The 22,114-nt window shown below is 43.0% G+C and overlaps 1 protein-coding gene across 3 annotated transcripts; it reads right to left on the bottom strand.

Annotated features, from left to right (window-relative positions):
• Positions 1–89: 89 nt before the first annotated feature.
• On the bottom strand, positions 90–19,990 carry LOC132864379 (E3 ubiquitin/ISG15 ligase TRIM25-like). 3 transcript variants are annotated; one of them, XM_060897801.1, is made up of 7 exons: positions 19,388–19,987; positions 8,449–8,544; positions 7,983–8,216; positions 7,635–7,794; positions 6,703–6,759; positions 1,259–1,369; positions 796–854 (listed from the first exon to the last, which is right to left on the bottom strand). In XM_060897801.1, the coding sequence occupies exons 1-6, from the start codon at positions 19,985–19,987 to the stop codon at positions 1,293–1,295; spliced, it is 1,224 nt and encodes a 407-aa protein (XP_060753784.1). In that variant the 3' UTR covers positions 796–854; positions 1,259–1,292. The 3 variants fall into 3 exon arrangements, with proteins under 3 accessions (XP_060753785.1, XP_060753784.1, XP_060753783.1); XM_060897802.1 differs by lacking the exon at positions 1,259–1,369 and having other exon boundaries at positions 90–854; positions 19,388–19,990; XM_060897800.1 differs by having other exon boundaries at positions 803–1,369.
• Between the last annotated feature and the right edge of the window lie 2,124 nt (positions 19,991–22,114).

Here is a 22,114-nt window from a genome sequence, read left to right as displayed (position 1 = left end):
TTTTATTCTTTCTGAGGAAACAGTTTTGCCAAGGAGGTAAAAGATAGAATTTTTGATACATTGTACATTTTTCATGTCAGTATAATAAATCTCATAATAGTGCATACATTTAAAATGGTCTGTTTGATAAAATTTTTGACTAGAAACATCATACATTGACATTTTATGTCGCGTCTATTATTCATCTGTAAAGCATAAGCACTTTGAACATCATTATTTAATGCTACAGTTTCTGTACACAAAAATGTCTTTGTATTTCAGGGAGAAATTCAGTCTGACACCTCAGTTATAATTTTACTAAACATTTCAACTTTTACCAACATTTCACTTTTTCACTGGATCACAAAACCTCACAGATGAGTCAGAACCAATCCAGACCCCAGCATATAGAGGCTGAGTGAATGTGGTGTGGACTCTGTGGAGGAGCCTCATCGTGTCAGAGACACTATAGAAGGACAGAGTTCCTGCACTGTGATCCACATACACTCCTATTCTGGAGGATGATGGACCTTGGAGCACAGTCTCGGTGTAGTCATGCCAGAACGAGACAGAGGAAGAAGAACATGACAGACTCCAGGACTGACGATTGCATCCAAACCCACACTCATAACCTGCTCCTTTCCTGCTGATCTCTTTATATGAGACTGATATTTCCACATCACCCCTCCACTCCACCTCCCAGTAACAGCGTCCACACATACTCTCCTTACACAACACCTGAGACCTGGAGTCAAATCTCTCTGGATGATCAGAGTATCTCTGTTCTGTCTCACTGAGTGTCACTGCTCTGTTCTTCTCAGACAGAATAAGTTCAGGATGTACTGTGTTGGGATCCAGAGTCAGATAACAGAAATCTAAAACAATAAAATATCCACAGGTTAAATATTACTCGTAGGATTTGTAATAAATGTGTGTTAGACACCTGTCTGTGTTTCTATCCTACTAATGCTGCTCTATATCAAATATTTTACTACATCAGTCATCAGGGGAAAATTGATCAGCTTTTGATAAACAATACAGACATGTAAACCTGTATACAGTATGTGTGTTAGAGAGTAAACACACATGGGAATTTGCGGAAGACGCATCACTGTAAAACACAGTGTGATTGTGTGTGCAGGAGGATTCAGTGAGGACACAGGCGAATTATTGTGGACCTTCATTTTTCTTTTCTTTATGTCAACGACATACTTGTTACCATGTACCTCTTCCACTTTATAAATCAAATCAACTGAATCCAACACACTAAGCTACTCACAGCTTGTTATTTTCAAGTCCAAGTTCAATTCTAATTAAATCATGTTCCAAGCAGGTGCTTGGGTCATCAACAAACTCTGCCAGCTTTCTGCCTCTCTCGCCTGCAGTGTAACTGAAAGAAGAAACAAAGCACATCTCAGTAAAATGGCAGTAATCTCACACACCGGTGATTGCAGGCATTCCTGCCTCCTGTCTTACCCCACTGTAAGCTTTCTTGCTCAGGGGTCCAGATGCAGGGACACCGAGGCTGGGTGGAAAGTGCTCTTTGTTTATTTGCTCTTTCAGTGAAAGAGGAAATGGAAGCTGGAGTGAGATACAGATGGTGTCCAGGTGAGGTATTCTTTGTGAGGTGTGGCAGGCAGGCTCTTGCCATCTGGTGTGCAGTGGAGGCATCTGGGGCTGGCTCTTTCCTCAGTTTGCAGAGAGTCAAGAATCATACTCATGAGTGGAGGTGCTTCACCCTTTTATACCCCCTGCACCTCATGTAGGGTGAAAGGGAGTGCCTCTGAGTGGGCTCTAGCCATGCAAAATCATCATGCTCTTCCACCCTGGCCATGTGCTTGCTGCTGGTCCATAGCTATCATACATCAAGACCGTCAATGACAGCATAGCTCACTCCAGCCCAAATTTGGGTAGAAGTTATATGCACCCTAGGTACCCCTACCTTCATGCCAGAATAAATAAAAATTGGTGAAGAATTGAGGGAGAAGAAGCAATTTGTGTGGAAACTGCTCATTAGGACTTAATTACTTCATATCTTCATTTTTAACTGCAATTATGCAAATTTGGGTAGAAGCCATATGCACCCCAGGCATACCCACCTTCTTGGCAAAAAGAATAAAAATTGGTTAAGAATTGAGGGAGAAGAAGCGATTTGTGTGGAAACTGCTTGTTAGGGCTTAATTACTCTATATCTTCAATATTAATTGCAATTATGCAAATTTGGGTAGAAGTTATATGTACCCCAGGCAGACCCACCTTCCTGCCAAAAAGAATAAGAATTGGTGAAGAATTGAGAGAGAAGAAGTGATTTTCATGAAATGTGGGCAATGCTGGACGGACAACGGATGACAGACGAGGGACAAACGACGGACAACACATGAAGGTATAAGCTCATCACCTGTCTGCCAGATGAGCTAGTGAATATAATGATATATTTTATTGATAGGCATAGTGCTGGGCGGCATGGTGGTGTAGTGGTTAGTGCTGTCGCCTCACAGCAAGAAGGTCCAGGTTTGAGCCCCGTGGCCGGCGAGGGCCTTTCTGTGTGGAGCTTGCACGTTCTCCCCATGTCCGCATGGGTTTCCTCCGGGTGCTCCGGTTTCCCCCACAGTCCAAAGACATGCAGGTTAGGTTAACTGGTGACTCTAAATTGACCGTAGGTGTGAATGTGAGTGGCTGTGTTTCTATGTGTCAGCCCTGTGATGACCTGGCGACTTGTCCAGGGTGTACCCTGCCTTTCGCCCATAGCCAGCTGGGATAGGCTCCAGCTTGCCTGCGACCCTGTAGAACAGGATAAAGCAGCTAGAGATAATGAGATGAGATGAGATGAGGCGAGGTATAGTGCTCTCTTATGGAAAATGGAAGTAATCAGTCATTTCAAATGAAAAACACAATAGGTTATAGTCCAAAAGGTTGTTTAAGAAATTAACAAAAGTGAATTTGTGCCTTTGTTCATTTTTGTTCACGAATCATTACACAGCTGAATGCACTGACTGGGCTCAAGTGCTTCATGTGTCATGGTAATGTTGACAATAACATGTAATATGCATACTGATTAAGGCTACATCCACACGACAACGGCAACGAGATGTTATTTAAAAATATATCGCGTCCAAATGGGCAACAATCAGTAAAATATCAGGTCCATATGGCAACGCAACGCTTGCTGAAAACGATGCAATACACATGCCACACCTCTAGGGGCGCTGTAAGACGGTCCCTTCGGAGACACCAGAACAACCCATACGAAAAAGAACAGTAAAGAACTTATAAGAGTTTACCACTGTCTTAGTAGTAAATCCTTATAAGGATTTATAAATATATATGCCATGTCTGATTTACTCCTGAAAGTGGCCCATTTTGCATTTTCCTCATACAAATTTTTTACGAAAATCTAGTATGTATGAACATTGTGCATGGTTTTTACAGATAATGTGTATGATGAATTACACCGTCTTTGTATGCTTCACGTAATGTTTGTAGTTTTAAATTATATTTTACAGTTTAAAATGTATATGCCTTTTATATGTAAATCCAACACAAACATATGTGGATTTACATATAAAAGGCATATACATTTTAAACTGTAAAATATAATTTAAAACTACAAACATTACGTGAAGCATACAAAGACGGTGTAATTCATCATACACATTATCTGTAAAAACCATGCACAATGTTCACTTCATATATACTAGATTTTCATAAATTTGTATGAGGAAAATGCAAAATGGGCCACTTTCAGGAGTAAATCATACATGGCATATATATTTATTTATAAATCCTTATAAGGATTTATCCTTATATTTATAAGGATTTACTACTAAGACAGTGGTAAACTCTTATAAGTTCTTTACTGTTCTTTTTCGTATGGGAATAGAAGAAGTAAGGACGCATGCGCATAAACTATTATGCGCGAGACTTCATATTAGCCACAAAGTCAGGAAAATCTGTTCGGAAAATTACATTGTAATGACCAAATACAATGAAAAGTATTTTTCCAGTCTCACCTGTGAAAGGTAATCCCATGTGATCTCGTTTGGACGGTAAACCTGTTGGTACAGTTAAACGCAGCCAATCTTTATTCTCCGCTTTGACCTTTCCAATATGGCGGCGAGGATGACGTACGCGGAAGGCGGCGTCTTTAATGGTCCGGAAAAAATTGAATACTACACGTTGATGGATTAATTTGTTGTTTCTCACCTGTGAAAGGCAATCCCATGTGATCTCGTTTGGACGGTAAATCTGTTGGTACAGTTAAACGCAGCTAATCTTTATTCTCCGCTTTGACCTTTCCAATATGGCGGCGAAGATGACGTACGCGGAAGGCGGCGTCTTTAATGGTCCGGAATAAATTGAATGATACACGTTGATGGATTAATTTGCTTTTCTGAGGAATGTATTCTAGGACTTAAACCATCATCTGAAGAGGTGAGATCGCTCTTTTTTCCCCCTAGTTTTGCTGGTGGGATTGACTCTGCCCTAAGGGCTATTCTCTCTCTCTCTCACTTTGCACCATTACACAATAAATATTCACAGTGAAAATATTTTGTAAGCGCGTTTCATGAACCAAGTTATAGGATTTGTTGACAACTCGCATCACATCGCAATGAGATCATTGGCACTACTGGTGTTAAGACTCAGACCATTTCATAAATGAATATTTTGCTGTAGAGCTGCAGTGTTTGTACAATTGCATGTTTTTGCTTCACTATTACTGTCACTATTCTGCTTCTTGCATTACTACTGTGAACTAACACTGAACATAATAATAATAATAATATCCAAGCTCGTGTTTCACTCTCATTAGTGCTCTGTAAGGCTTTTTCCTGGTGATATTCGTTACACTTCTACCCGGCGTGAAGCACTCACAGTCATGTGGTTGTGACGTCATCGTAAACAAATCCGTTTTACTCATCCAGACGACTTCACAACGGCAACGTTGCCAGATCTTTCCACTCTGGAACCCGTTCTCAAAAAGATTGCGTTTTGGGCACCCAAAACGCCGGTGCCGTGTGGACGCCAGGCCTAAACGATAAGCAATTGTATCGGAGTCACCTGAATCCGTTGCCGTGTGGACAGGGCCTAAGACTTTACAGCGTGAAACCTCTCTATTCATGTGGTCAACAAGTTGGCCAATCGTTCTAGCACAACACAGTTCCTTCTAACGATACAGTTCATTATTATTGTATGTTTATTATTATTTATCTATAATTCATTCTGAATCTGAATACTCATACTGCCTCACTGTAAAACAACTGGTGGCAAATTCAAAGCAACAAGGAAAGAAAGTTCCAATCAGAGTTTTCTGATGTGCTTTTGCTTCTATGTGGTTGAACTAATGTTATAAACCAATAAATCGAGACATCCCTGGAATGCTTGTATGCAGCCAGCTCTATCGTTTATCTGAACACAAAAACGTGGTTTGGGAGAAGCTCACAGCCATGCTTTAGATGGGTCCTGGTTCCCAAGGCTGATGGGTCAGTTCGGTGCTGTGCTGACTTGAAATAAGTCAATGCGGTGCCTAAATTTGACACTAATGCCATGCATTGATGAGCTGCTCAATTGGTTAGTGGTGGCTCACTTTTATTCACTCTGGATTTGACTAAAGGATATTGGCAGATCCCTTGACTCCTGTGTCTTTTAAGTGGCCTTTTCCACTCTGTTTGGGTTAAACCAATTGACCACCCTTCCTTTCAGGTTGTTCAGAGCCCTGGCCATGTTTCAATGACTTATGGACAGAATTCTCGACCCACATGCTGTCTATGCTGCAGCCTATTTAGATAACAGTACATTATTATTCATAGTGATTACTGGCAGTGGCACCTGCAGCATCTGAGAACTTTCCTGAGATCCTTGAGATGGGCAGAACTCAGAGCAACCCCAAAGAAGTGTGCAATTGGATGAGTGGAAGTACAGTATCTTGGCTTCCACTTGGGTCATGGAGAGGTGCATCCCCATATTGATAAGATAGCAAGTGATTGTGGCCTTCCCGAGACCCAAGACCAAAAAGGAGGTGAGACAGTTTCTAGGGCTGGCTGACTATTACGGTATCTGTGGTTTGTACCTAAATATTTAGATGTCAGCAGCCTTCTGACTGATGTCACTCAAAAGGGAGCACTATATCCAATCCAGTGGACGGGGCTGTGCTAAAGGGCCTTTACTTAAAAGCTGTACTGATTTCTCCTGTCCTGACTTCTCTGTCCTTTTATTTAACAAATGGACACATCAGGCAGAGAATTGGGGGCCATGTTGTCCCAGGCAGTGGATGGGGCAGAGTACCCAGTGCTGTACATAAAATACAAGCTCTCTGTGCAGGAGAGCAAAGTACAGCACAAACAATAAATAGTGTCTGGTCATCAAGTGGGGTGTGCTCACTTTCCAATACTAACTGTTGGGATGGGTCAAACACGTGGATCTCATTGGTACCCAACACGTCTGCTCTTCAATGTTGAGCTGGTCCACAGGTCTGGGGTCCTGAGAGTAGTGGTGTACTTCCTCCAAGCTGAACTGTGTGTGTGCTTGAGTTTGTGTTTGTTCGAGACCACAAGTTAGGAAGTGAAAACCATTACAAAAACGAGTAAGAAAAACATTTAAATTATCCTCAAGCCTGCCTCCCGATTCCTCATTTTTGTTCTCTCTATTGACAGTATGTGCTGTCACAGAGAGAGAGAGAGAGAGAGAGAGTGTGTGTGTGTGTGTGTGTGTGTGTTTTACACTTACACTGAAGAAAATCTCTGGTCATTAGTTCTGAGGGTAAAATCATGTGAACTGCTGCAGCTGTAGAGACACAGAGACAAAATGGAGACTGAAAAATGACACAAAAACAGTTTAAAGCATGAAAATGAAAAATTAGATTCCTCACTGCTCTCAGTCAGACACGATTTAGAGATCGGCCAAAATGTCATCACACTGTGCAGCATTTGAATGTAAGAATCATGAGAAGCAGCAAAAAACTTTGCCCAGCTGAAGCTCTGACAATGTGTGTGTTTTTACTTTCTGATGGATTTTATGGAGGAATTAAGGCCTCGGTTCTGATCTAATGTTCATCATATTTGTTATGTGTAAAGTTCAATAAGATTAGATTGTGGATTTGTGATTAAGATCCTGTTTATCTGGGAAATTTATTTGTAATGTGCACATGTAATTTCGGGCGGCACGGTGGTGTTGTGGTTAGCGTTGTCACCTCACAGCAAGAAGGTCCGGGTTCGAGCCCCGTGGCTGGCGAGGGCCTTTCTGTGCGGAGTTTGCACGTTCTCCCCGTGTCTGCGTGGGTTTCCTCCGGGTGCTCCGGTTTCCCCCACAGTCCAAAGACATGCAGGTTAGGTTAACTGGTGACTCTAAATTGAGCGTAGGTGTGAATGTGAGTGTGAATGGTTGTCTGTGTCTATGTGTCAGCCCTGTGATGACCTGGCGACTTGTCCAGGGTGTACCCCGCCTTTCGCCCGTAGTCAGCTGGGATAGGCTCCAGCTCGCCTGCGACCCTGTAGAACAGGATAAAGCGGCTAGAGATAATGAGATGAGAATGAGACGTAATTTCTGAGACTCATGCTTTGTGATTTTATCCAGTCTGGTTCCTGCTTCCTTCTTATTTCTGTTTTATGAATTTTATGGCTGTCTTTACTGTGATACAGAACAAATGTTTGTTTGTTTACCTTGTGGATGGATTACTCTGAATTCCTCCTCACAGATTTCCTCGACTCGTTTTTTCAGATCTAAGAGAGATTTCCTCACTCCGTCAACTGAGAGATGTTGATTGACAGTGAAGCTGGGTGAGTCGTCACATCCAGGAGAAACACAGAGAGACGGGAAACTCTACAGAGAGGAAACACAGAATAGAGAAGGAGAAAAGTGTAGGAGAGGAACGAATGAATCTCAGACTGAATCAGACCAAAGACACACTTGGGATCTCAGACAGGAACATTTATTGTTGCTGTAATGAGCTTTTAGGAGGAAACTTTGTGAGGAACAGCGCCCTCTGTAGATCAGACAGTGAGTGTTACCTGGAGGAAGTGGATGTGATCGTGTGTGTGTGAAAGCTGCTCCAGCTCAGTGACTCTCCTCTGAAGATCAGCAATCTCCTGCTCCACTTGCTTCAGGAGTCGTTCAGCTTGACTCAATTCAGCTTTCTCCTGAGCTCTGATCAGCTCCGTCACCACCGAGCGCTTTTTCTCCATGGAGCTGATCATCTCAGTAAAGATCCTCTCACTGTCATCTACTGCTGCCTGTGAACGCTTCTGTTAGGACACACACACAAAATGGATGTCAAGAAGGAGAACTTTTTTCAAGATAAATTCTCTCTCCTGCTCAGGGGTGTGAGTGGTGGTGGTAATAGTAGTTTTGTATCATTGCTGGTATTGTGTTCAATTTTTGCGTTTTGTACAGCACTTTGGTTCAACACCAGCTGTTTTAAATATGCTTTTAAATAAATTTGATTTTCTCTCTCTCTCTCCTTACAGATGCATTCACCTTAATACTGTCCACAGTCTGTTTCAGCTCCTGCACCTTCTTCTGCTTCTCCTGGATCCTCTGCTGCGATTTCAGCTGCTCCTCCTTTAGCTCATTCTGAGAACAAATGAAATGTATTTTAAATGCATTTAATTATGTTCTACAAAAGACACCAGTAAAAATGAAAAAAAAAAAAAACAGTGGGGGGCATCAGAATAAAGTTGAAGTCTGGGCAACTTTATGGTACTGAGCTATGATATGGTTCATCAGCAACCAATCAGAATATAGAAGTGCTGTGCTCTAAAGAATACTCGAGAATGAGGTAAAACAATTAAATGGTGATGTGATTTTGAAACAGGTGATGTCAACAGGTGGTTGTAATCATGATTGTGTACAAAATCAGTATCCAGGAAAGACCTAGTCTTTGAGGAGCAAAGATGGGCCGAGGATGTCAAGTTTGTCAACAAATGCACAAGAAAATTATTGAAATATTTAAAAACAATGTTCCTTAAAGAAAGATAGGAAGAGATTTGGATATTTCACCCTCTATGGTGCATATCATTGAATGATTCAAGGAATCTGGAGGAATTTTAGTGCATAAAGAACAAAGGGCTCAAGCCTAATCTGAACCCCCGTGATCTCTGATCCCTCACTGCATCAAGAACCATCATTCATCTACATCTGATAGAACCACATGGGCTCAGGATTACTTTGGCAAGCCTTTGGCAACTACTACAATACAGAGTTACATCCACAAACACCAGTTAAAACTTTACTTTGCAAAAAGGAAGCCTTATGTTAACTATAGCCGAGCTAGATCGACCCGGTAAGGTAAGGTAAAGTTAACTGTGTCCAGAAATGGCGTCAACTTCTCTGGGCTTGGAGACATCTGGGATGGACCATCACACAGTGGAAATATTGTAGTCAGACGAATCAACATTCCAGATCTCTTTTGGAAGAAATGGACGCCATGTGCTCTGAAGATTAAAAGGACTATCCAGTCTGTTACCAGGAACAAGTCCAAAAGCCAGGGTGTGTCATGGTATGGGGTTGAGTCAGTGCCCTCGGCAAAGGTAACTTACACTTCTGTGATGGAGCATTAATGCAGAAAAGTGCACTGAGATTTTGGAGCAACATCTGCTGTCTTCAAGACAACATCTTTTCCAGGGAGATTTCAACAAGACAATGCAAAACCACATTCTGCCCACAAAGGCATAGCTGTGGAAGAAGAGGTCATGTCCCTTCTGTCCCCAATAGAGAATGTGTGGTAAATTTAGAAATGAAAAATATGACAAGGACTACCCTGTACTGTTGCACACTTTAAGACCTGTTTGCAGGAAGAATGGGACAAAATAACACCTGAAACTCATGACTTTGTGTCTTTGGTCCCTAAACATTTTTTAAGTGTTGTGAGAAGGAATGGAACCATTCCGACAAGGGACAACAACATCCTGGACCATGTCTACAGCAACATGAGAAATGGCTATAAGGCTGTGCCCCACCCCCACTTTGGACAGTCTGACCACATCTCTGTGTTCCTCTACCCAGCCTACAAGGCCCTTCTCAAACAAGGCCCCTCAGTGAGTACAACTGTTAAAGTTTGGAATGAAGAGACTGATCTGGTGCTCCAGGACTGCTTCAGTTCTACAAACTGGGATGTGTTTAAGACTGCTGCTTTGAGAGAAGACTGTTCTGTGGATTTAGAGGAATATGCATCTGTGGTCACCAGCTACATCAGTACGTGTATTAATGACATTGTCCCCACCAAGCGCTGCAAAATATATCCTAACCAAAAACCTTGGATTAACAGTGAAGTACGCTCCATGCTACATGCATGCTCCACCGCTTTTGCCTCTGGTGACGCAGATGGATATAAAAAGGCCAGATATGACCTACGCAGATCCATCAGGGAAGCCAAGAGGCAGTACAGACTGAAGCTGGAAGGATATTACAACACCTCAGACTCCAGATGCATGTGGCAGGGCCTGCAACACATCACCAATTTTCAGCAGAAGAACAGCAGGGTCACAGCCAACCACAACACATCACCAGATAAGCTGAACGAGTTCTATGCTCGCTTCAACACCCACAACACCAACCAACACAGAGGGATTCTACCAACAGAGGCAGCACAGAGTTCTTCACCTATTATGACCATAATCGAGGTGAGCAAGGTCTTCAGGAGGACTAACCCCCGAAAGGCAGCCGACCCTGACAACATCCCCAGCTGTGCTTTGAGGGCCTGCTCCACACAGTTAGCAGAGGTCTTCACAGACATTTTCAACCTGTCCCTCTCCATGTCTTCTGTGCCCACATGCTTCAAGACCACCACCATAGTGCCCCTCCCAAAGAAAAACAATATAACATGCCTGAATGACTGTCGCCCAATTGCACTCACTTCAGTTGTAATGAAGTGTTTTGAGAGGATAGTCATGTCATACATCAAAAAGGGTATCCCAGACACAATAGACCCCCTTCAATTTGCATATCGTCAGAACCGTTCAACTGATGATGCCGTCAATGCAGCCATCCACACAGCCTTGTCACACCTGGAACACAGGGACACCTATGTTTGAATACTGTTTGTGGACTACAGTTCAGCCTTCAACACCGTCATCCCCAGCAGACTGACAGAGAAGCTCTCCACCCTTGGACTGCCATCTTCCCTCTGCTGCTGGGTCCTGGACTTTCTCACAAACAGACCCCAGGCTGTCAGAGTCGGTACCAGAATATCCAGCACCAAGACAGTGAGCACAGGGACCCCCCCAAGGCTGTGTGCTCAGTCCACTCCTGTACACCCTCTTCACCTATGACTGCACCCCCACCCAGAGCAACACTTCCATCATCAAGTTCGCTGACGACACCACTGTCATTGGGCTGATCACTGGCGGAGATGAGAGAGCCTACAGGGAGGAGGTGGCTCAGCTGGTCTCCTGGTGCCAGGAAAATAACCTCTCCTTGAATGCTGAGAAGACCAAGGAGATGATTATTGACCCAAGGAAGAGGAGGGAGACCAGCACGCCTCGCTGCACATCAACGGGACACAGGTGGAGAGGGTGAAAACATTTAAATTCCTCGGAACTCACATCAGTGAGGATCTCACCTGGACACACAACACACAGCAGACCATCAAGAAGGCTCAACAGAGACTCTTCTTCCTGAGGAAGCTGAGGAAATTTGGACTGTCCACCAAACTCCTCAGCAACTTCTACAGGTGCACAGTGGAAAGTATCCTGACAAATTCCATCACTGTGTGGTACGGGAACTGCACAACTCAGGACAGAAAGGCTCTCCAGCATGTCATTAAAATGGCACAGTTCATCTGTGGAGCTGTCCTCCCCCCACTACAGGACATTTACAACACCCGGGTCACAAAAAGGGCACAGAGCATCATCAGGGACCAAACACACCCACAACACAGACTATTCACACTCCTACCATCTGGCAGACGCTACAGGAGTGTGAAAGCAAGGACTACTAGACTGACAAACAGTTTTTACCCCCAGGCCATCAGGCTTTTGAACCACGGATTATAATCACCATCTACCTCTATATTTCCACCAGGCTTTGAACCATATAAGCAATTTTGCACAAGACATTGCACAGTATATCTACCTCTATGTCTGCACATTGTTTGCCTCTCCTTTTTTTTAAGACATTGCACAGTATATCTACCTCTATGTTTGCACATTGTTTGTTCGCCTCTCCTTTTTTTATTTAAATGTTATCTTCATTTTTCATTTTACTTTTATATTTTGCATTCCATATGCACTTTATATTTTATATTTCATATATATATATATATATATATATATTTCTTTTTATATTGGTAAGCATAGTTTGGTCGGGCAGTTGCAAAATAAGAATTTCATTACTCAATGAAATTCGAAACGGCGGCACGGTGGTGTGGTGGTTAGCGCAGTCGCCTCACAGCAAGAAGGTTCCGGGTTCGAACCCAGTGGCCGGCGAGGGCCTTTCTGTGCGGAGTTTGCATGTTCTCCCCGTGTCTGCGTGGGTTTCCTCCAGGTGCTCCGGTTTCCCCCACAGTCCAAAGACATGCAGTTAGATTAACGTGGGGCAGCCTTGGGCTGAGGTGCCCTTGAGCAGGGTACCGAACCCCTGACTGCTCCCCAGGCGCTCTGGTGTGGCTGCCCACTGCTCTGAGTGTGTGTGCATGTGTTCACTGCTTCAGATGGGTTAAATGCAGAGGATGAATTTCACTGTAAAGTGACGAATAAAGGTTTCTTCTTATTTCAATAATAAACCGCTGTGTCTGTTATTGTGTATATGACAAACATCTTGAATAAAGTGGTAAATGATTTAGCACCCCTACATTTTTTAAAAATATGTTGCAAGAATCAATATGGAGATTTGTTTATTTTGAAAAAAAACAAAATTCATGAGGTAAAACATCAAATAATGCACTATGGTATTGTTTTGAGTGCAATACACATCAAATATAATTTACATATCATTGTTTTCCAATTTAATTTCAACATACTGTCCCAACTTTTTCTGATTTGGGGTTGTAATCATCCATCATCTATGCTGTTTATACGTCAGGCTCACAGGGGAAGGTGGAAACAATACCAGCTAACTTCGGACAAGAGGCAGGGTACGCCCTGGACAGGTCACCAATATATCGCAGAGCTAACACAGAGACAACAAACCATTCATACTCCCATACACACCTATAGGAAATTTAGAGTAGCTAGTTGATCTAATCCACATGTCTTTGGACTGTGGGAGGAAACTGGAGTACCTGGAGGAAAACCACACAGGTATGGGGAGAAGAAACAAACTCCATACAGAAAATCCCCAGCCAGCCATGAGGTTTGAACCCAGAACCTTCTTGTTGTGAGGTGACAGTGCTAACCACTGCATGATGTTAACTAGTCAGTTGGCACAAAGATACCGGTTGGCATATCCATTTGTTTTGTACCCCCTTTAAATAAAGTGTGCAAGACCAAGCATTCTGAACAAACGTGCAGCTGCCAATTTCATCTACGTCACAGAACATCCCTGAACTTCGACAGCATCATTGGCAAGGCAGCCAGAGCGAATTTTGACACTCTTGCCACATTTGGTCTGAATGTACCATTACAGCTACACAGCTCCAGGGTCCTGCATTCAACCCTGAGCTCAGATTAATGTCTGTGTGGAGTTTTGCATGTTCTCCCCAGGTTATGTGGGTTTCCTTTGGGTTCTCTAGTCTCCTTCCACCTTAAAAAAAAAACATGCAGATAGGTAGACTGGTTACGGTATGAATAAATGTGTGAATGTGCATGTCTGCTGCCCTGCGATAGACTGGCATCCCATCTGGACTGAATTCTCCCATCTTGCTCCTGCTTTTACAAGGATAGATTCTGGATCCACCTCACCCCTGATCAGGACAACTCCATGCAGACAGCAGGGCTACATGGGGTCTTGGAAAAGATATCTCAATTTGACTTGCAGCTCTTTGGGGCCTGGATACTGCAGAAGCTGTCCAGAACTTTGTTCCACAATCTCTTCTTATTTATTTTTGTTGAGGGTGTGGTCTGTACTCACGAATATGATTTTAAACAGCTTTTACACATTCCAGTGCTATTACTGGACCATGCAAGAATATTTACCTCCGCCAAGGAGGTTATGTTTTCAGTAGCGTTGGTTTGTTGGTTTGTTTGTTGGTTTGTCTGTTAGCAACATTACAGAAAAAGTTATGAACGGATTGCTCTGAAAATTGTCCCAGAGGTGTGACTGGGCACAAGTAACAATCCATTAAATTTTGGCAGTGATCCGGATCACCGTCTGGATCCCGGAATTTTTTAAAGGATTCTTGGCGGAGGTCTGCACTCTCCGAGTGCTTTTTTTTTTTTATTCTGTGAAACCTGTATCTGCCTGATTTGGTGTATTGTGCTGCTGCTACATGATTGGCTGATTGGATAATTGCAGGAATGCGCAGGTGTAAAGGTGTTCCGATTAATATGGAGTGTATGTTGTGCAGTGCAATTTTTTTGTTGTTGCAATTTTCAGTTCATGGAGGTTTTTTTAATACCTTAAAATATCAAACACACAATTTGTATCACTGGTTGATACTGTACTCTTTCCTTTACCAAGGGTCATCAAACAAAAATCGAAGAAATAAAAGGTACGAGTCAATCATTACAAATTTAAAGCACTTAATTCCTGACAATATTATTATGACATTGCATCACTGATATCTCCTGTGTTTTTGTTATTAACAGGGCAAGAAGAAAACATCCCACTGCTAGCTGACCATTTACTGTTTTCCAGTATGATAACTATATCAGTTAATAATATTAATAATATAATAATATTATAATAATATATATATATAATAATAAAATATAATAATAATATTATTATTATGTAATACAGTGGTGTGCTATTATTTTATTCCTCTTATTGTTTATCAATTTGCCAATATTTATTATTTATTAAAGAACAACACATCAGCAACATCTCTTTACCTCCACCATAATGTTAATATAAATATATGTTAATATAAATATTAACAGGTCTAAAATAAAAATGTTTAAGTCAAGTCAAGTCAAAGTTTATTTATAAAGCACTTTAAAAAACAACAACAGGGCAGTTGACCAAAGTGCTGACAAAAGGCCCTAAACACGCAAGACTTGAAAGACACACAGGACTTGAAAACAACCATAAAACACATAGGAGAACAATAATAAAATACCAGCACAAGAGGGGGGCTATTTACAGTAGATGGAATATAAATATATTAAAAGAATAAAACAAAGTGACAATTTTGCCAATAAAAGATGGGTTAAAAGCGGGATTTCAGACATAGATAGATAAAATAAAACCTCAAAAGCCCTAGGTATATTAAAACAGACGAGACTAAGGTCTTATAGAGTTAAAAGCCTGTGCATAGAAGTGTGTTTTAAGGTAGGTTTTAAAATCAGACAAGGAGGGGGCCAGGCGGATGTGAAGAGGGAGCTCATTCCAGAGTTTAGGGCCAATGGCAGCAAAGGCCCTGTCCCCTCTACTCTTTAGTCTGGAGGGGGGCACATCTAGTAGTAGTTGGTCAGCTGACCTCAGTGCTCTGGCGGGAGTGTGAATTTTTAAAAGATCAGCCAGGTAGGATGGTGCCAACCCGTGTAAAGATTTAAAAACAAATAAAAGAATCTTAAAATGTATTCTATACTGTATAGGGAGCCAGTGGAGGGCAGTCAGCACCGGTGTAATATGCTCACGCCTTCTTGTTTTGGTAAGAAGGTGGGCTGCAGCATTTTGAACTAGTTGTAGGCGTGAGAGGGCAGTAGCGCTTATGCCAGCATACAAAGCATTACCATAGTCCAGGCGTGAGGAGACAAATGCATGGATGACCATTTCGAAATTTTTAAAAGATAAAAAAGGTTTAACCTTGGATAAAAGCCGTAATTGATAAAAGCTAGATCTAACAACCATACTTATTTGTTTTTCCATTTTAAAGAGGGGATCTAAGTACACGCCAAGGTTTTTTGCAGTACCTTTCTCGTAGGGTCCAAGAGGGCCAAGGTCAATGTGTCGGCCACGGGAAGCGCTAGGCTGAAATACTAGAATTTCAGTTTTGCTCTCATTAAAATTTAAAAAATTTAGGGCCATCCAGGCTTTAATATCCTCCAGGCAGTTTAGCAGACGTTTGAAAGAGTGGGGGTCGTTGTGACTTAAGGGCATATATATTTGTGTGTCATCAGCATAGCAGTGAAAGGAAACATTGTATTTTCTAAAAATAGAGCCAAGGGGGAGCATATACAAGGAAAAGAGTAAAGGGGAAAGAATGGAACCTTGCGGGACACCACAGGAGAGATGTGCAGAGGAGGACAATGAGTCTCCCAAGCAAATAGAAAAACTTCTATTCGAAAGGAAGGATCTGAACCATTGAAGGGCGGCGTCTCTGATGCCAACACAATGTTCTAGACGTGAAATTAAAATGTTGTGATCAACAGTATCAAAAGCAGCAGTGAGATCAAGTAGAATTAAAATCGCAGGGTGACCAGAGTCTGTAGCTAATAAAAGATCATTAAAAACCTTGAGTAACGCTGATTCTGTACTGTGTAGTGCTTTAAAACCCGACTGAAGAGGTTCCAGGATGCCATAGGTGTCAAGAAAGGATTGCAGTTGCTGGAGTACCAGTTTTTCAAGGACCTTGGATAAAAATGGAAGCTTGGAGATGGGTCTGTAGTTTGAAAGAATTGTGGTGTCTAAGTTAGGTTTTTTGATTAGTGGCTGTACAACTGCATGCTTGAAAGATTGTGGTACACAACTTGAGGTTAGGCTACAGTTCATGATGTTCAAGATGCTAGGGCCTGTGGACTCAAGTGTTTGCTTAAGAAGAGAAGAGGGTAATACATCTGTTTGACCAGAAGAGGCTTTCATTTGGCCAATAGTTTTGGTTAAGTTAGCCAGAGATACTGGTTCAAATTGATTCAAAGTGGCAGTGGATGTAATTTTGATGGAGGGGTCAAAGGAAGGAGGGGCAATAGTAGCTCTGATGTTAGTAACTTTTGAGACAAAGAAATTTAAAAACTGGTCAGCATTTACAGAGGTGTCCAGAGCTAAATGCAGTTTGGGGTTAAGTGCACTGTTAATGGTGCTAAACAGAATGCGGGGTTTGTCACAATTTCGCTGGACAATGTCTGAAAAATAGTTGTTTTTCTCGGTTTTGACAGCTTTCTGGTATTTTGCCCAGGATTCTTTCAGAATTTCGAGTGACACATGCAGTCTGTCTTTCTTCCACCTGCGCTCTGCCCTCCTGCACTCTCGTCTGACAGCACGGGAAACGTCTGTCAGCCAAGGTTGTTGCTTAGTTTTAGGGCGCCAGGATTTGAAAGGCGCAATGGAGTCCAGGATGGAGCTGCACGTTGAGTGAAAGAAAGAGGTCAAGTGTTCAACATCACCGCAAGCAGCCGGGTCGCGGGGCCCAGCCGCAGAGAAAGCAGCAGAGAAACGGGGAGCTGTGGTAGAGTTAATAATGCGGCGGCGACTCGCGGGGGCACCCGCACTTGGCACATTTGTGACTGTGGTTTCAAAACATATCGGCATGTGATCTGAGAAAACTGCATCGAGAATATTCAGCTTTTGCACAGGGAGCCCAAAGGATAACACCAAATCTAACGTGTGGCCGTGTATTTGGGTAGGGCCAGTCACTGATTGAGCAAGATTAAAAGAGTCAATAAGATTTAAAAAATCAGTTGACAGTGGTTTGGACGGACAGCAAACATGGATGTTGAAATCACCCATTAACAACACACGATCATATTTGGTCATGACCCCGGACAAAAACTGGGAGAAGTCCAGTATGAAGTCCTTATTATATTTGGGGGGGGGGGCGGTAGATCACAGCGCATAGACATGGTTGCGAGGAGATAAGTTCAAAGGCATTAATTTCAAAACTAGCGTGCTGCGCCAACTGCAGCTGCTTACATTTCAAGGAGTTTTTAAAAACAGAAGCCAAACCACCACCACGCCCCGAAGTTCTCGGTGCGTTGAAGAATGAACAGTCGGGTGGTAAAAGTTCTGTCAGGGGGCTCAGATTCCCAGGGCTCAACCAGGTTTCTGTAATACACAACAAATCCAGCTGGTGCGTCTTAAAAAAATCGTTTAGGATGAAAGTCTTGTTGCATAGCGATCGTGCATTCACCAGCGCAAACCTGATAGGGGCTGGTTCACCATCCTTTCGGGGTGCACGGCCTACTGGCCGGAGATAACAGCGGTTCACCCCTCCTCTGCGAAGCCAAGGTGACAGGACGCGTTGGGTGTGGCAGGCGGCCCCGGGGGTAGCAACGAGGGTTCTCAGCCAGGTGTACGCAGGTTCCATGGAGCGCCATGACACAAAGAGGCACTCTGGAGGATAATCCCATCTCCAGGTCCGATGACTTGATCCAGGAGCCCGCGCCAGACGGATTTTCAGCTTCACCAGTCGACCACTGCGTTTTCCCCGACGTCTGTGCCTTCGGCTCCGCTTCAAGTGAGGTTGGCGGAGTATGCACGCAGGTAAGTCCGATAAAAGTAGAGGGGGAGGAAGGCTCCGTCCTCCATAACCCCAGCGCAATAGATTTTCAAAATTTGTGCGGATACTGAGGAGTGATTGACGATCATAGACAATGATACCGCTTACTTGATTTGTCAGATAAAGTAGCGTCAGGACAAACACCGAGAGACACACAAGGGCTGACAGCGGCTGACGGCAGGCCACACACACCAGTGCCATCTTGAATCAGGAAGTTTAGAAAGTAAAAAGCCTAAAATCAAAGAGTTTTGCCCAAATGAAAATGAGAAATAATTTAATCATCAGCACCATGATTGCCCGGTTAGAGAGCTTTAACACAGTCATGTGTGTACTTTAGCTTCAAGAATGTTCTTGGATGTTTGTTGTTTAAAGTACACTGACTGACTGGTCTGACCTGTTTAATACTTCTTTACATATAACCCATCCATCCATACATTATCTGTAGCCGCTTATCCAGTGCAGGGTCGCAGGCTAGCTGGAGCCTATCCCAGCTGACTATGGGCTAGAGACAGGGTACACTCTGGACAAGTCGCCAGGTCATCGCAGAGCTAACACATAGAAACAAACAACCATTCACACTCACATTCACACCTCCGGTCAATTTAGAGCCACCAATTAGCCTAACCTGCATGTCTTTGGACTGTGGGGGAAACCGGAGCACCCGGAGGAAACCCACGCAGACACGGGGAGAACATGCAAACTCCACACAGAAAGGCCCTCGACGGCCACTTGGCTTGAACCCAGAACCTTCTTGCTGTGAGGTGACAGCGCTAACCATTACACCACAGTACTGCCTATATATAACCCTTTAACTGTAAATCAAGATTCACTTCATTGTGAATAACAGCCATATAACCAGTTGAATCGACTAAATATAAACTGTATTAGAAATAGAATTTGTATAAATTGACTTGGAAAAGAATAATGATGTCCAGTTCTCACCTGTTTATTAGTTCTTTCTGTTTTAGCTGTAATCGTGTTATGACCTTTATGTTCATCCATCGTACACAAACAACAGATGAAGCTTTGGTCAGTACGACAGAAGATCTCGATCAGTTTTTCATGCTGAGAGCAGATCTTCTCTTGGAGCTCTGCACAGGCTTCAACTAACTTGTGCTTCTTAAAGGCAGGAGACTGATAGTGAGGTTTAAGATGATCTTCACAATAGGATGCCAGACACACCAGACAGGACTTGAGAGCTTTGTGTTTTCTCCCGGTGCAGGAATCACACTCCACATCTCCAGGTCCAGCGTAACAGTGAGCAGGAGAAGCAGCTTGGAGTTCAGTCTTCTTCAGTTTCTCCACCACTTCAGCCAGCATGTTGTTCCTGCACAGAACAGGCCGTGGGGTGAAAGTCTCTCTGCACTGTGGGCAGCTGTAGACGCCCTTCACATCCTCCTGATCCCAGAATCCATTAATACACACCTTACAGTAACTGTGTCCACAGTGAATAGTTACAGGATCCTTCAGGAGATCCAGACACACTGAACAGCTGAACTGATCCACAGAAAAATTATCTACTGAAATACCAGCCTCTGCCATTTTCCTGTACTGAGAGCATATGTGAAAGAGAGTTCGTGTGTTTTCTGAGTTTCGTTTTCTCTGGAAGGAACTTCCTGATTCTGTGTATGGCTTTAAAGAGAGAGCGTTTAGGCTTTTAAGGAAAAGTGTAGCCTTTAATACAGGAGATTCTTTCTGATTTGAGCTATCCAATTCACTGAGATCTGATTTGTTCTTTGTTGTGTATTTGAATAATCACTGAAATATTAAATTTACAACATTCAGACCCTTTATTCAGTACATTATGTCTTTATAGCTGGATTCAAACTTCCCCATTTACTGTCTGCAGTGCCTTTCATAATCTGTCATGTGGGTTTGGGAGTGTTCCTGTACTGCTGTTTTCAGATCTCACCAGAGAGATGTTAATTTGGATTCATATCCAGGCTCTGAATGGGCCACTGAAGAACATTTACACACTTACTGTATATTAACCCATTGTATTAGTTGTGTTTTGGGTCATTGTCCAAATGTTGGAAGGTGGAAACTGACTCCAATCTGAGGTCCTGGGTGCTTTTGAGATTTTTTCCTCAAGCATATCTCTTAACTTTGATTTGTTCATCTTTTCCTCACTCTTAAGAAGTCTTAGAGTCCCTGCTGCTGGAACATACTGTCACGACTGCCCCTCTCCCCAAATGTGTTTGATTTGGAGTCATGTCTTTTCTGCACCTCTGTCTCATCATTGATTTATCTCACTACCGTGTCATGATTGTTCTCAGCTGTTTTCAGTTCAGCCCGAATAAGTTTGTGCATTTAAGCCTGATGTTTCATTATTGTTACATCATTATTGTTGTTAGGTCTAAGCCTTTATTTCTGTGTTTTCCAGTTACATTACATTACAGTACAGGTATTTAGCAGACGCTCTTATCCAGAGTGACATACAACAAACCCAGAGCAGCCTGAGGAGCAGCCTGGGGTTAGGTGCCTTGCTAGTCTGGCTAACGCAACTTCAAAGCTCTGCCCCCCGTGTTGCATCACACTTAGGACGGGCGGGCCCAGGCTATTGCTCAAGGGCACTTCAGCCATTCTTGCTGGTCCATGGAATTGAACTGGTGACCTTTTGGTCCCAAAGCTGCTTCTGCAATCATTAGGCCATGGCTCCTCCAGCTACTATGTTCTTCATTGTTCTAGATTATCTTTGTTTGATGCTGCCTGCCTATGTTGTGACCCTTCCCCCCACCCAACATGAATTTTGACAATGGTTGTGAGATTATCTCAAACAAAAAGCATGCTAATTTTAAACAGACACATCCCAAGTGTTTAAGTGATCTCCAATAACAGTCAGTCAAAAATAATTTATGACCACATTTCTTCTGCAGGGTGGCATGGTGGTGTAGTGGTTAGCGCTGTCACCTCACAGCAAGAAGGTCCGGGTTCGAGCCCCGTGGCTGGCGAGGGCCTTTCTGTGCGGAGTTTGCACGTTCTCCCCGTGTCCGCGTGGGTTTCCTCCGGGTGCTCCGGTTTCCCCCACAGTCCAAAGACATGCAGGTTAGGTTAACTGGTGACTCTAAATTGACCATAGGTGTGAATGTGAGTGTGAATGGGTGTCTGTGTCTATGTGTCAGCCCTGTGATGACCTGGCGACTTGTCCAGGGTGTACCCCGCCTTTCGCCCGTAGTCAGCTGGGATAGGCTCCAGCTTGCCTGCGACCCTGTAGAAGGATAAAGCGGCTAGAGATAATGAGATGAGATGAGATTTCTTCTGCAAGATGGACGGTTCACCACTATCCTTCCACACTTTAATAATTCATGAAAGAGTTCTTAACCCAATTCCAGTCATTTCAGAAACTTAGTTGTTTTCTTTGCTTGATGCAGGCCCTAATTTGACCTTCTGAAACACAGTAACATCTTTTCCATGACCATGTGATACATCTTCTGACATGGTTGTTAAAGAAATGATAACTGACTCAGTGCATCAGTTAAGGTTAAAAGAATTGCTTCCGGCTCACATATTAATGCAAAACATATTAATCACTGCAGTAATTATCCAATCAAAGGCTCTTATGTATTTTCTTATTTAAATCCAAACTGACTTTTTTTTTTTGGCCAGACAGTGTATCATATGTAATGAGGACAGTGGCCATCAGGTCTCACTTCCTGGTCCAGCACTGCA

The sequence above is a fragment of the Neoarius graeffei genome, chromosome 17, assembly GCF_027579695.1.
Source record: "Neoarius graeffei isolate fNeoGra1 chromosome 17, fNeoGra1.pri, whole genome shotgun sequence".
Classification (NCBI taxonomy): Eukaryota; Metazoa; Chordata; class Actinopteri; order Siluriformes; family Ariidae; genus Neoarius; species Neoarius graeffei.
This window is presented reverse-complemented; position numbering and strand designations above follow the sequence as displayed.

What these genes read in the sequence shown, in the direction of transcription:
- LOC132864379 (XM_060897802.1), bottom strand. Translation starts at nt 19,987, where the DNA reads ATGGCAGAGGCTGGTATTTCAGTAGATAATTTTTCTGTGGATCAGTTC. An exon ending in ATCACATCCACTTCCTCCAG is followed by an intron (nt 7,795 to 7,982) that starts GTAACACTCACT and finishes TCCTCTCTGTAG; the next exon opens with AGTTTCCCGTCTCTCTGTGT. An exon ending in GACCAGAGATTTTCTTCAGT is followed by an intron (nt 855 to 6,702) that starts GTAAGTGTAAAA and finishes TTATTGTTTTAG; the next exon opens with ATTTCTGTTATCTGACTCTG.